A 15,384-nucleotide genomic window follows, 5' to 3' on the forward strand; every position below is an offset into this window, starting at 1 on the left:
GGAGGGTGTTAATCTTTTGTTGTTATATTATATAAAAAAAAGATTAGCCCCCTCCGCAAAGAAGTTATATAAAGACTATTCATAACCACGGAGTTGCACGAAAGAGTTTTGATTGCATTCGTTTTTACTTCTTTGCGGAGGGGGTTAATCTTTTTCTGATATAATATAACAACAAAAGATTAACACCCTCCGCATGGAAGTTGTAACCAATGCACAAAACTCTTTCGTGCAAGTTCGTGGTTATAAATAGTCAGATCTCGTTGGTAAAATAGTTGGTAAAAAAGGAGCCGTTCTTCTGGCGACCGCCTTTCGTAATCACAGAATGAGCGGAAAAACGCCCTAAATTTAGGTTTAGCCAGAGGGTTTAGCATTGGCAACGTTGTTTTAAATGTCAGAAACACATAACCCAACATTTTCAGATTGTTTATAAATTTATTTTAGCAAATTTTCCTCTATTGCATAGAATTTGTTAAAAAAGTAACAGAAAATAGCAATAGCATCGTTGTTTATTGAATACCTAACGAAATATGTGCTAGAAAACCTTAAAAATAAGAAATTAAGAAAAATTCAATGTTGAAATAATTTTCCGTTTTTCTGAAAAACGGTGAGACCGCCAAGAAAAAACTTCAGATTCGTAATCTACGACCTCAAAATAGTATGTATACCAATTTTGGTGAAAATCGGACGATTTCCAGTTTTCCCAATAATTACCAAACTTTTTTATGACTTGGAGTTTTGGTAAGGAATTGTTAATCTAAGGTAAGGAACATGTGCTGGGAATTAGGGTAGAAATGAGAACAAACATTTATTTTCAGTTGAATAGAAGTTAGGTATATAGTGTTTTCTTTATTTTCTTCCTATTGTGATTAAAGAAAAAAACAAATAGGTAGGCAATGGATATCGACATTGATATATCAACATTAGAAATCAAAGAAAATGAAAGGAAGCGTAATCACAGTGAATTATCACCTAGTAGTAGTAGTACAAGTAATTCATTGCATCAAGATGAAAGTAAACAGAATGATTTGAACCCCAGAAGATCATTAAGGAAAAGAATAAGACCATTAGAACCTACTATAGAAAATTGTCGAGTGTTAAGAAATCCTAGAAAATTAAGTGTAAGTTAAGTTCTTTTTAATGGTAGTAGGAATAAAAAATATTGCTTATAATATTTTTAGATTAATAGTACAATGAAGGACGTACAGAATTATTATTTAGACAAAAGAATAAAGTTGAATTCACAGGCATTGGAAACAATATTTGAAGAGCCCCAAAAAGAGTTATATATGAGCTCCAAAAAATTGAGAAGGTGTATTAATTTTATCAACGTCTCTCATGAGAAACCGAATAAGGCGAAGGTAAAGAAGAGAGTCCTAAAAGCTAAGAAAACAAATAATTTTAAAAAAGTAGTAAAAAAAATTGATATGGATCTTCTTTTATCAAAGCTGGCTGTATTAGATAATGCAAATGAGTCTGAAGATTAGGAATTTATTGATATTTTGTAAATATACATGTTTTGATATTTAAAAGTTATTTAATTTGTTTAAATATCCCGCCTTCCTAATTGATAGCAGCGCCCCTGTCTGTTCGATATGTCATTAATGGCTTTAGACGCCATTTTATCCAACTTCTCGCAGGTTTTCGTATCGAGTGAAGTTGCGTTCTAATATTCAAAAATTCAAATAAGTAACCAAACTTTTTAGTTTTTTGAATTATGTACTTTTTTTATATTAATTCTTTATTATAAATTTATAGTGGACTATATTGAAGGTAATTACGTTCTGTGATTATTTACACCTTGCCTTTTCTGTGAAGCGTGGCAGAAAAATGGCGCCTTTGGCTCTAAATTGCCCTTTGTGCTGTAACGAAACTTTTCCTTCCCATGTCTCATTGAAATATCACCTTTTAAGTATGATAGATAATTTATTTTGCCCGTCGTGTAACGAACGATGCGACGACTTAATGGATTTAGCAGATCATTTAGGCAGGGAGTGCACAAACCTGCCAAAAGAAAAAGAACCATTTCCATACCCCTTGGTGCAGTACGGTGAAAATGTAGATCAACCTAGCGAAGAAGCTACACATAATAATTTGATTCAAGAAAAGGATATCAAAAGAGAAGCTGGGGAAGAAGCTACCGAAAATTTAAATTATAACACAGGTAGTATAGGTATAAGTTTAAGTTTGTGTCTTGTTACTTTCAAGAGTATTTAATCTAGAGTTTGATAATGAAATTACTGAGAATGGCAATGAAGAAGAAAACGCTGAAGATCCTTCTACCTTGCTCTATACATGCCAAATGTGCAACATGAGCTTCAATTCAGTTAAAGAGCATTTGGCTTTATACCATGAAGGAGAAGAAGTTGTATTAGTTAGTTGTATAATCAAATAATAATTGTATTATGTGTATTATATTATGTATGTTTTGTAGGAAGGTAATGAGGGAAATGGGGAACAAGTGTTAGTCTATGAAGGTGAACATGAAAATATGGAAGTAGATAATACAGATGATTTAGAAACGTAATGTTTTTTTCGACTGTTATACATGATTTACTAAAATTTGTTGTTTTAGGTCTCAATCTCAGAATAATGAAAGCATATCAGAAGAGAGCACAACAAATTTAGATGAGCCTGAAACTTCAAATCCTATTACAACTAAATATATTGTTGAGAATGGTAAATAAATAAATCAAAATAGAATATTTCTTATACATATAACCCTTTTCAGGAAATGTGAGAAAAATATCAGAAGAAGAAGCTTCCGAAACAGCAGATTTATCATCTATAATTGAAGTACACTGCTGTTCAAATTGTAAATTGCAGTTTCCAAATTTGAACCACTTTTGAAAACACAAATGTAATAATGCCAAACATATTAAAAATCTAATAAAAAATTACCTAAGGTACCAACGACATATTTTTATTTATTATATTATCTTATAATTAGTATTAAATTAAAATTTAAAGGTTAAAGAGACACTCAGTTACCAGTGTACATTTTGCCAAGCGATTTACGCAAGTTTGATTGCACTGAATGATCATATGAAAGCGCATCTAGTCCACGATGAAACAGGTAACTGTTTTTTAACTATTCCTTTAGATATAGTTGGTTAGAATGGTTGATTTTTTAGGATTGGTTCAGAAGAAAAAGATAACAATGTCTCTGCATGTCTGCGAGGTATGCAACACAAAGTTTCCTTCGTTCAAACAGCTGAGGCTACATAGCCGGATGCATGATCCGGTGAAAACTAAAAAGGTTTGTTAGGTTTATTTTGTGACACTTTTATGTTTTGAAAAAGCATATTTTGAGATTGCTGTCCCATTTGACATTCTCAAACACAATGACTTAAAGAATTCGAGGACCAATAACACTAGGGACCAAATTGTTACCTTGACATGAAAGTTCTTTGGGTATTATCCTTGTTTATATATTCTTAAAGTTGCTCAACCGACTAGACAAAATGTGCTGCCAACTGGAGGACAAATCGTGAACCTTTCGGGGCGGAGTCAAAAAATATCGATTATTTTCGTTATTTTCCTCAGAGTAATGTAATAATATAGCCCGGGTTTCTGCGAACTTTAATAGTGATCAGCTGATTATAAATTTTAACGAAACTTTTATTTTATTGTAAATTGTGGATTATTTTTGCCTGTTATTTTAAGAATTCTAAACCGTATTAACAAAGAAATTATTATTTTGATATATTGGTACATTATTTATGATTTATGATAATGCTAAGTGCTGTTAATTAATATTAAAAAAAAGTTACATACCGATTTTAATTTGATTTTAATGCAGGTTTATAAAAGAATCATTTCATTCTTAGATTATTTTATTCTAAATTGAGTGCTTTACGAATTTTACGAAATTTTTTTTTTGAAAACATAAAATTTTTTACATTTTTGATGCCAACTAATTGGTATGGTATTATTGGTATGGAAATTAGCCAAGAGAGAAAGGGAATTGGCTATAACTTGTAATTTTCTGAAAAAAACATATTATACCTATATCGCTGAAAAGCTTAAAAATGGCGCTTTTATGAAGTCATGGCCAACGATGGTTTCCATTCAAAAAAAAACATAATGTTTGTGTCATATGTCAAAATGACAGGTTTTAGAAAAAAAAAACAGAAAACACAAACTCATTAGGTATGTGATTATCTACAACTTTTATCTGAAAACTTTTGTCTAAAATACCGTATGATCGAATAAAAACGGCGCCAGCGATGGCTATGAAATGACGATCGATGATATTTCGCATATAATTTTTTTCATACGGTAGATTATAATGGAATTAGAGACAAGTTTTAAAATAGCCAAAATTTTTTTTTTTCGAAATATCTAGTAAGCCTTGAACTTCTCCGAAAAACCCGAAAGGCACATATTTATGACCCCGCAAAACTGTAATTCTTTCCCCATTTAACCGACTCTATCTCCAGTAGTTTCCGAGATACCCATAGAGAACATCGTAGGAAACTCACCCTGTATAGTATTTAGAAACTAACTATTATTATTGTTTGACTAGATTAATTTGATTAATAAGACTCGATTAATTTAATTTAAAATAAATTTGATCAGATTTTTTTTTTCGTATATTCTACTATCAGAAAACCAAAATTATATGATAACGCACTTTTCAACGAAGTTGAAGGAAGATATAGTGTATCTATCACAATACTTAATAGAATTACTACAATTAGAAGAAAAACAAAAAGAAAAAATACCCAAATACCTTCACCCTACTCATCTACAAAATAAACTAATATAATCTCTTATAAAAACACTACACAACTACTTCTTGTATTCTACACTGAAAAAATTATCAAACTTATTAAAAAATTAACAACTAATTAATCAAACAAAAGAAAAAATAACCAAATTATCCTTCACCTACTACTTAACTACAAAATAATAAACTATAAAACACTACTAAACTATTTCTGGTATTCTACACTAAACATTATAATTAAACTTAATAAAATTAATCTAATTTTACACTACAACCACTACAAAGAAATAAGAACATTTTTTAAAAACTAGAAGAAACAGAACTTCGATACGTGCGACCAGTATATAGATCAAGTGGACAAAGAATATAAAATACTTCAAAACTGTGCATTCAGAAAGAAAAAATATCTCGAAAATTATCTAAACAAACATTTTTTTTCTTATCAGTGAAAAGCATCGGCCTGTCGGCCTTGCGGAATTTGTCGGGTATTTACAATGGTCGAATTGTATAATTACTAACTTTTATAGCATATCCTAATAGACAAAAAGTATCTGGTCGATTAGTAACCAATTGGCACAGTCCGAAAATTATCGATTTTTATTGTAATTCAGAGTAACAAAAATATTTTTCTGTAGTAAAAGCAAATAAAAGACTGTGAAATACGTCCCGCCATCTGGTGCTTTACATCCTTAAACGTCTTAGGTTGAGCTACTTTAAAAATTCATATACAAGGGTATTATAGAGGGATTAATATAAAAAAAAATAATTGTCACCAGTGGCGGCTCGTGGTTATTATTGTAGGGAGGTCAATATCTAAAAATATTACGTCGATTTTTGAATCTTTTTTTGAATTTTTGGTCGCGAAGACGCGACCAAATTTGGTTTCTTAGAAGGTACTGGTACGTTTAGTTAAAGGAAAATAAATTGCATTGACCATTTGACCTCATGGTTAAGCCGTCACTGATTGTCACAAATATTTTTTTTAAATTATTCAATGACTACAATACTCCTCCTGGAATAGCTTGAACGACCCTGTATACAAATTATTTCATAGGTAGACCCTCCAGTTTCTTACAATATTATGGGCGAGGGTAAAAATGAAAATCAGGAAAATGCAGAAAGAGAAGTTTTTCATTGTCCAGTTTGCAACAAAATATATGATAAAGAATACGAGACAGTCCATTTAAAATCACACGCAGTGCAACAAATAAATATTTGTTACGTTTGTAACAGGAGATTCGAAAACAAGGATAACTTAGAGATGCATATGAAAGGTAAAAAGATTTCCTTTATAATGTACTTTTTTCAAAATAAAAATATATACAGGTAGAGACATAATATAGGCGATTCTGAAAATGTATAAGTATTAACTCTTTAAATTTTCAAAGTTAAATTGTTATATATATTTAATTTCTTTATTGCTATAATCATTTAATTTCTATTTATTTTATAAATGCTAATTAGGGAAAATGTTTTTTTTGTTCAGATTTACCGTCCCTTAAAACTCTCACCCTGTATACAGGGTCCGAATTGTATTCCGGAAACTTCGGCAGTATATTCTGCAGATAAAAATAAGTAAAAAACTTCGTATGAATGTATGTTCTAAATTGCTTAGTTTCGGTGATACAGGGTGGAGAAGTTTCATATTTATTTCGAGTTTTTCTAAATAACTTCTGAAGTAACGTCAATATTTGGATGAGAAACATCTCGAGAACCAATTTTCACCAAGAACCTTTTTTACGTAAAAAACGTCGTAAATGTCTATTCTTTTACTCAGTCCTTTTATACAGGTACGGAAGAAAAGTTATTATTTTTCAAATCAGTTAAAAAATATGTAGGTGGCAAGAACGGTAAACTAATAGCGCTTCAGCTGATAGTTGTGACGTCATTGTAGTCCTTGTCATGATAGTGTGTATTATTAGTTGCCTATGGTAAACTTATAAAAATAACAGCTGAGAAATTTTGAGTTATATTATTTTGTCAATTTTAAATGTGAAAAAGGTGTTTTTAAAGTTTTTAGAGCTTTAAACGGCCTACACACGTAACGATTTATCGTACTGCGCGTTGAACTGCAGATCGTAAAGAAAATCGTACGGCTTGCAGTACAGCCATTTTTTGTACACACGATGCAACACATTGTACTGCCGCAGTTCAGATTATTCACTTTTCGTCGAGAAGGGCTACCGTTATGTCAAGAATTTCAAAGAAGGAAGCTGCCGTGCTTGTAGCTGCGGTATTGCTGATAGATGAAGATATTGAACAAAATAAATTAAAAGCGAAATGGTGTAAAAGTGGTTGCTGGAGAGAAATATTTTTGTTTTCATTTTATTTGCATAATCTTTTGATTTCACGTCCCATAGGCATCTATTTCTCTATATAAATTAATAAAGTCTTCCCAGAACGTCTTATTTTTTCAATACATAATATTGATTAAACCAAAAATAAATAAAAATTATATCGTAACTGCGCGCTGCGGCAGGGAATACACTCCACGCGTTCAAACCCCACCCCAGACACGACCCGTTGATACGATATTTTACGGAAGCTCCGTACTGCAAACGATTTGACGACTGCATACTGCAAACAATCCAATTTCCCTATACACGCTACGATTTATCGTTAATGAGGCAGTTTCGATGGATATCGTACTGCATGCAGTACGATAAATCGTTACGTGTGTAGGCCGTTTTAGAGTGTATAAAATACGTTCATTTTGTGTTGTGGATTGTGACAAAGTGCTTACTAAATGCCTACGATATTGTTTATTAATTATTTTAAAGCAAAATATGGAAGTACTCTAAAAAGAATACCTACAAAAGGTGATGCTGGGAACTGCTGTTCTTAAAAATGCATTATCCGAGTATTTAATACGATTTATACAGTTAATTTTCTATACTGCATACATATAAGGTGTTTAAATAAATAAACTAAATAATGAACGTTTTGCATCCAGCAACCAATAATGCACGTGTGTTTATTATTGGTTGCCGGATAAGGACTAATAGCCTTGACAAGAACTACAATGACGTCACAAAGCAAGGAGTTTTCGCATGCACCTGGCTGATACTTTTGGCTGAATGAGCAGTCCTATTAGGTTAACTGTGCTTGTGTGGGTGGCGCCCATTACAAATACGAGTCAAATTGAGATCAAAATAAAATTTCTCATATCAAAAAACTGCCAGGCACCAATTTTCATCCAAATATTGACGTTACTTCAAAAATTATTTCGAAGAAATCGAAAAAAAAAAATGAAACTTTGTCACCCTGTATCTCCGAAACTAAGCATTTTAAGACGTACATTTATACGAACTTCTTTACTTAATATAGTTCGGACCATACCCTGTATACTTTTTTAATTAATTTTTTTTATTTATTACTTTTTATTTCTTTTTTAACTTTAGCACACACAGGAACAAAAAAATTCGCCTGTTCTTACTGCAAGAAACCCTTCACCAATTACGACGCTTTAGAGTATCACGTGGTGAATCAGTGTCACAAACGTCAGTACGAATGTCAGTATTGTGGCAGGCGATTTGCACGACCTCATGAAAAGGTTACTTTAAAAATTATTACAATACAAATAATATTGTATATTTTTATAGGTGAAACACGAAAGAATTCACACAGGCGAGAAACCGCACGTTTGCCAGATTTGCGGTAAATCCTTTAGGGTTAGTTACTGTCTAACGTTGCACATGCGCACTCACTCAGGAAACAGACCGTACTCTTGTCAACATTGTGGTAAAAGGTAAATTTTTATGCCATCTTATTTTTTACGATTAATTAAAAAAACCTACTCTGTATCGATCTCATTATTGTTTTGTATTTACTATACAATCGAGGAAAAAAAGGGCGTCATGGTGTGCTTTGAAATTATTTTAATTTTAAAGGCTACCGTGACGTTTTTTTATTATTTTATTTTAGGTTTAAATCGCATAGTGTTTACAACCATCATTTGTTGACGCATTCGGATGAGCGTAACTACAAATGTCCATTTTGTGCTAAAGCATTTAAAACAGCTGTACAACTTGCCGGACATAAAAATAGGTAAATAACAATTTATAAAGTAAATACTTTTAATGTTATTTGACCAAACACAGTCTGCCTTTCCTGATTTTGAAATTGTTTTTCATTTTATTTATTTATCCTTTGCTAATTTTAAAACGTATTTTTCGAGGGTATATATTATACAGGGTCTCTTTTAAATCAAGGCAAGTATTTTAAAACAGTAGATACATAATTTCTGTTTATTATTTTAAAAACAAATCTTGTCTTATATAATCTATATACATATATATAAATCTGTAAGTCCTGATTCATACATCACTGACTCATCAACGCCTAGACCAAACCCTTGACTCTAGAAATCTGAAATTTTGCACAGGTTCATCCTCTAAGGGGGTAAAAAGGGGGGTGGAATATTACAAAAATTTTTATTTAAAAAACGGTCAAGTTTCCGGAAAAAACCCTTAAACACGTATATTTTATTTTCTTTTTTTACATATTTTAAGATTTTTTAAAAATGTATATAAGGTGTTTCGAAAAATCTGGTCATTGTTTAATCACGATCCTGCTTAAAGCGCTTGACGTAAAAAGCTGATTTTTGGAAAACGGATTGACTTTAGGGTGTAGAGGTTCGATAAGAAGGGATTTTTCGAAACTCGAATTCTAAGGGGGTGAAACTATCCCTCAAATATTAAAATGGTTTTCATTTAAAAACCGGTGAGTTTTTCGGAAAAACTCTTAAACACGTATATTTTATTTTGTTGTTTTACATATTTTAAGATTTTCTAAAAATTTATACAGGGTGTTTCATAAATATCACCATTGAGTAATCACGATTCTGCTTAAACTGCTTGACGTTTAAAGCTGATTTTTGGCAAACGGATTGACTGTGGGGTGTAGGATGTAGAGGTTCGATAAGGAGGGGTTTCTAGAATCTCAAATTCCAAGAGGGTGAAAACGGCCTTCAAATATTACAATATTTATTATTTAAAAAACGGTTAGTCTTTCGGGAAAACGCTTGGACACGAATAATTTATTTTGTTTTTTTACATAATTTGAAATTTTTTAAAAAATCATACAGGGTGTTCCAAAAAGTTGGGTAATTGATTAACCACGATTCTGCTTAAACTGCTTGACGTAAAAAGCTGATTTTTAGCAAACTGATTTTTCGAAAGTCAAATTCCAACGAGATGAAACTACCCCTCAAATATTACCAAGTTATATAATAATATCGCCATATTGTCTTTTTCTCATGCTGACATATGTAAATGTGAGAAAATTTTATCCAGTTTGTATGTTAATGGAAATTCTTGCTTTGGTTTATCATCACCATTTCAAATGATTAATTCGACGCGAACGAAGTCGTGGGTACATGCTAGTAACCAATATATGACGACTGTTTATGCTGTACAGTATATCTACAATGAATAGAGTAAATAATTGTTATAAAAAAAACTTTTAAACAGAGAAACAAACTTTTATACAGAGAATCTGACATAAAGCAAAATGTGAGTAACATAGAAGGTGGCAACATTGCAACGTCTCAAGTACACCGCCAAATAAATTTCAGGAGAAAGGATCTGGCCGCACAAAAATTTTCTTTAAAAATTTCTAGAAAATTTTTGAGAAGTTTTCATTAATTTTTATCAAAAATAGCTCACGGACGTGTTTTCGGAGTTGCACTATAACTACAAGTTAAAATACTAATAATATTTAAAAGACATCCTGTATCTTAACTCGAGTAGTGCAAATATACCACCAACAAGAGTTTGGTAATATTTTAGCCATACCAAACCGTTCCTGTGCAAGGAATGTAACAGGCCCTTCGCCTCATTGTACGCTGTAAGAGCCCACATGGAGACCCACAAAAGGGACAACAATCTGAGGTTTGACTGTTACATTTGTGGAGCAAGCTATGCAAGATCATTTGCTTTGAGGGATCACATGCTTTCGTCTCACGGAGAAAATTCAACAGGTAAGAATAAACAGCCGAAAGTGGTTAGGTACAGTCTGCCTAACGACAAGATCCTTGACAGTGATAGATGTGTCTGTCATTTTAATTTCAAAGTAGTTTATTTTATTTTACAAAGAAATAAGTTGGTACAATTGGAACGCATAGTAGGAAATTAATATATTGTAGCATTTTATTTAAAATACACATAATTTATATAAATGTACAGAATTATTTTATTTAAATGAATCAAGTTTAAGTCCTCGCACGGAGATGGCATTCTAAGTACTGCTATTATCTTTTATTTTTTTCTTCAAGTTTATTTCTGGCGAAATATTTCAGTCCGGTCGAAGTTTGTTGGTCACTTTATATCTGACGGTGTATATGTCACATTTCGTGCCTACCTTCCCTCGCCATATTGGTGGTAAAGGCTCAAACCGATAGAGCTATCGGCGTTTGTTGGCATTTTGCCAATTTGTTTGGGAAAACCCTCTGAGCAGAGGGTTTTATTTTATGGTACGCATTTTGTTTTATGGTAGCATTTTCTGGTGCCATTTTTTTTTGTACCTGACATTTGGGCCACGTTTTGTCTCTACATAAGAGACCGGTACGTAATACCTGTATTCTGAGTTGATTTCTCAGTTCTCAACTTAGAAGTTTTCGAAAGTAAATGGAAAACTGAGTGGCGCCCAGTATATTATAAAGACGTAAGTATCACAATTTAATTTTCACTAGCTTACGACCCATTGCTCACCGGCGAACAGCTCCGTCGCATAGTATTAGTTGTTTTAATATTTTTTCCAAAAGAAAATTCTTATAAAAAAACATTCCATCATTTTTTTATAACTTCTAATGCTACAATATTTAAAATTCGACTGACAAGTGATTACTTCAAAATAATGTGAAAAAAAACTTATAAAACCGAAAAAATGTAATCGAGTTATTTTATTTAAAAAAACGGTATGTGTTAATACAAAACAAACGAGAACAAAACACCACACACCAAAAAAATATAAAAAAGAACTAGTTCTGACTTTCAAGCTTCAAGAAACTTCCCGCATTTATTATTATATTTATCAATACAACTTATGTATAAATACAAATTTGTAATATTCCACAAGAATAAATAAAACAAACTATTTTGTTAATAATGACACTTACCAAATTTAATACCTTGGTTGATTAATTAACCGGTACCTTTTGACATTATTTTTCTGTAGTACTAAAATCCATTATTTACCTATCGTGTGATGTCGATATTTTACAGCTACTCCAGTTTTTAGTATATTATGGTTTAGTATGATCCTTGTACCATAAAATAATTAACTAGAAAGAAGTGTCAACTCTGTGTTAAATCGTGGAAACACGATACGCCACCGAAAGCCTTCGTTGTCGTCTGGAGAACTAATTTTCCAATTGACAGGTTGACATGATGACTTCGTTTTTATTTCCGTTTCCGGTTATTCAATGGCGGGTCCTCTTTCAGTTTAAATGTATTTTGTACTCTTTCTTATAAATAAAACAAAACAAAATTTTATTCAAACATATTTATTTGAAATATGAGACAACGTGACTAAATAAATATAAAAAATAAAGAATTGAATGATTTCTACAGCAATTACTTAATTATATGCAATTTTAACGTACATTAGTAAGGTATAAGCATAACTTACAGTAATTTGTAAATAAATACACGTATTCACAGCCATCAGGGACAGAAAACGGGGGCAGGAACATGAAAACGGGAGCCTTATACAAAAACCTGAAAACAGAAAAACAAATTTTTTTATACTAAAATTAACAATGTAAAAATATCAATAGGTATAAAATATAAATATACTGTTTAAAAAAAAGCGTCCATTATTCCCAAAGAGACCTGGTTTATAAATCAAAAAGAGGCAAAAAGAGACTTTTAGTCGAATAACAATCAGATCATTATTGACAATAAATTGCACATACTGGAGATAACTAATGTTGGCTATAGTTAAAAATGATCTTACCTTGCTGTAAATTGTTTCCATTTTCAAAAAAATCGCCGATCATTTTCTTGCATATAAAAAATACAGAAATAGTGTTTATTTACTACCTATCTTTAATATACATGGGACATACCTAGTACTGCAGAAACGTCTTTTTCTCCAGGATTTTTCATCTGATATATATTTTATATGCTTTATTACCTTTATATTTATAAATTTCTGCCGAAATATCAAATTGAATTTGCAAAACAAAACTAAACGGAGAGAATTAAAATGGCGTCGAAATTTGTTCTAGAACAAATCTGAAGTTGTCTCTGAAATCTGTCAATTCTAAACTGTGAAGTTAGACAGAAAACAAATACGTTTAAATAAAATATACGACGGCCTCCCCATAAGAGCAATGAGAGGATTTACGTCCCAGTATTGAAGGAGGACAGAAAATCGAGTCGAATGGTTTCAAGACATAGGTTCATCCTTGTGTAGTCAAACCTCCTACAACACAAGGATAGACTTATGTAGGAAATGCATTGAAGTTCTATAGCCATCCTTCAATATCGGGACAGGAATTTAAGCGGTACCCTCCGTATACTTTATTTTAAACGTATTTGGACAAAAACATTGCTGCCCTTGTCTAGGCGGCCATACTTGTCGTCAGGAGATGACAGGAATGACACTAATGACTTTTCAATTTTCCTATTTCACTGTCACCCCCCTGCCTTGTACCATATATGAGATGCACTTATCTACGACGAGACGGTATACAAACTTTATTGATGGTAACTTTATTGGTGTATAAGACTTTCTTCCTGGGCAGCGAGTATTAACTATAAACTGTGCTCTGGGTCTACAGTTAATTTTCCCTCGATTTTTCCTTCACTTGACTTCAAAAGACACCAAACACACGTAATAACACGAATCAAAATGCATCATCTCCCAAAACGCAGGGTATTTGACATAAGTTGACACAAAATTGTAACCTATAATTTGGCAAGACTTTGACAAGCCTCAAAAAGCTAAAGGCAAGTTCATACGAATCGGTGTTTGTCGTTAATCGTTCCGACAAACCAATAAAATCTGAAATATGATCTGTCATTTTTGAAATAAACCAATAAAACTGGTTAAAAACAACAAGCGACGACGCATGACGGATTTATATTTAAAACCATCCATAGTTAACTTAAAAAATATTAGAAACTTTTTTTGGTAAAATAAATAGATTGGTATGGGACGTCATCTGCTTTTCTTCTGTCATCGTCTGTCGAAATCTTACCTGAGAAAAAAAAACAGAGTATAATCTGACATTTGTAAAAGTGTATTTTAAGGTTTTTTTGGTAAGTTGTTGGATACATTTTTTTTATAGAGGTTCAGCAAGGAGATAGTATCGTGGAGAAGGTTGAACAACAAGAAGAATACACGGTGCACTATGAACAAGAGGTCGAACAGCAGGAAGTTGAATTAATTGAACATGAAGAAGAAACAGAGCATGTTATGGGTAAGTTAGCAATTTATTTATAATGCCATGTGTTACAGATTTTTGCGACCTAAAAAATAACTATAGTTTGTTTTGTCAGGGAACATATGACATTAATCTCATTTTAATTCAAAAGTATAATTTTTCTGTCATTTTTTGGATGTCCTTTGGCAAAATCGTATATTCTTTGACAGGACAGAATGTAATAGATCGAAAAATAATTGTAAAATATGTTATAACATATAACACATATCCCTAATACCTATTCATCTATTAAAACGTTGGACCGATTTTTCAAGTTATTGCGTGTGAATCCATTACACTTCTAAATGATAGAGATTTATTTTGAAATTGTGAAGTGCCAGAAATCCGGTATTTGAATACATTTCATTCGCAAATTAACTCTAGTGCAGAAAGAGTTTCTTCTGATGTCAGGTTATATTTTTATTCCCAAATTATTAAATTGCAAATCTCTTGCTGTAGCAAAACCCGCCTTATCCGCATTATTTTTACGTTTTTTCTCTCTAAAAATTAAATATTAATTTTTATTTCTAGAAAAACGAGATACAAAACAATAACTACTCAATGGGCACGTTTTTTGTAAAGTAGCGCTCAAACATTTGCTAAAACAGTTTTTGCATATTATCTCGAAACAACGTATTTGGGATAAGACAGGTTTTGCAACTTGACGCCTCATATGTATGCTTGGTAACACTTTAATTTTGTTTTTGCTAGAAGACGATGCTCAATGTAAAGTAGTGTCGTCAAATACAGAAGGCGAAGATTACGTTGTTCTACACATGGACAACGAAGTTCAACAACAAGATGTCAGTGTTTCAACGGAATGAATTTTATTTAAAAAAAAATATTTAAAAAAAAATATTTAAAAAACACTTTTTATTTAAAAAAATTCTTTTTTTATTTAAAAAATACTTTTTATTTACAAAAAAACTTTTTTATTTAAAAAAATATTTTTTAAATAAAAAGTGTTTTTTTAAATAAAAAAAATATTTAAAAAATTTTTTTATTTAAAAAAAATATTTTCTTTATTTAAAAAAATATTTTTTTTATTTAAAAATATTTTTTCGTACATAGTTAATATGTTAACTAGTGTAATTTATTATAAGGTATAAGTAAGTGTTTTATTCAGTGACATACAAAATCGATTAACGACTTGCTTAGTTTCAACCAGGTGTAAATAAAGACATTTTTATTTGATCTGCTATGTTTGATTTCTTTAATATGTTAA

At 31.3% G+C, this 15,384-nt stretch overlaps 2 protein-coding genes across 3 annotated transcripts; both read left to right on the plus strand.

Moving 5' to 3' along the window:
- Positions 1-535: 535 nt before the first annotated feature.
- LOC115884693 lies at positions 536-1,533 on the plus strand. Of its 2 annotated transcripts, XM_030903343.1 has the most exons (4): positions 599-759; positions 816-830; positions 887-1,118; positions 1,179-1,533. In XM_030903343.1, the coding sequence occupies exons 3-4, from the start codon at positions 894-896 to the stop codon at positions 1,482-1,484; spliced, it is 531 nt and encodes a 176-aa protein (XP_030759203.1). In that variant the 5' UTR covers positions 599-759; positions 816-830; positions 887-893; the 3' UTR covers positions 1,485-1,533. The 2 variants fall into 2 exon arrangements, with proteins under 2 accessions (XP_030759202.1, XP_030759203.1); XM_030903342.1 differs by having other exon boundaries at positions 536-759; positions 816-1,118.
- A 73-nt stretch (positions 1,534-1,606) lies between these two features.
- Positions 1,607-15,026, plus strand: LOC115884682 (zinc finger protein 2-like). The gene is made up of 14 exons (XM_030903331.1): positions 1,607-2,161; positions 2,220-2,371; positions 2,432-2,520; positions 2,573-2,676; positions 2,729-2,844; positions 2,968-3,073; positions 3,132-3,256; positions 5,784-6,003; positions 8,131-8,282; positions 8,332-8,477; positions 8,654-8,776; positions 10,519-10,709; positions 14,025-14,156; positions 14,871-15,026. The coding sequence occupies exons 1-14, from the start codon at positions 1,828-1,830 to the stop codon at positions 14,981-14,983; spliced, it is 2,103 nt and encodes a 700-aa protein (XP_030759191.1). The 5' UTR covers positions 1,607-1,827; the 3' UTR covers positions 14,984-15,026.
- The last annotated feature ends 358 nt before the right edge of the window (positions 15,027-15,384 follow it).

Source organism: Sitophilus oryzae, unplaced genomic scaffold (genome assembly GCF_002938485.1).
Source record: "Sitophilus oryzae breed Bouriz unplaced genomic scaffold, Soryzae_2.0 scaffold_312_pilon_pilon, whole genome shotgun sequence".
NCBI classification, from domain to species: Eukaryota; Metazoa; Arthropoda; class Insecta; order Coleoptera; family Curculionidae; genus Sitophilus; species Sitophilus oryzae.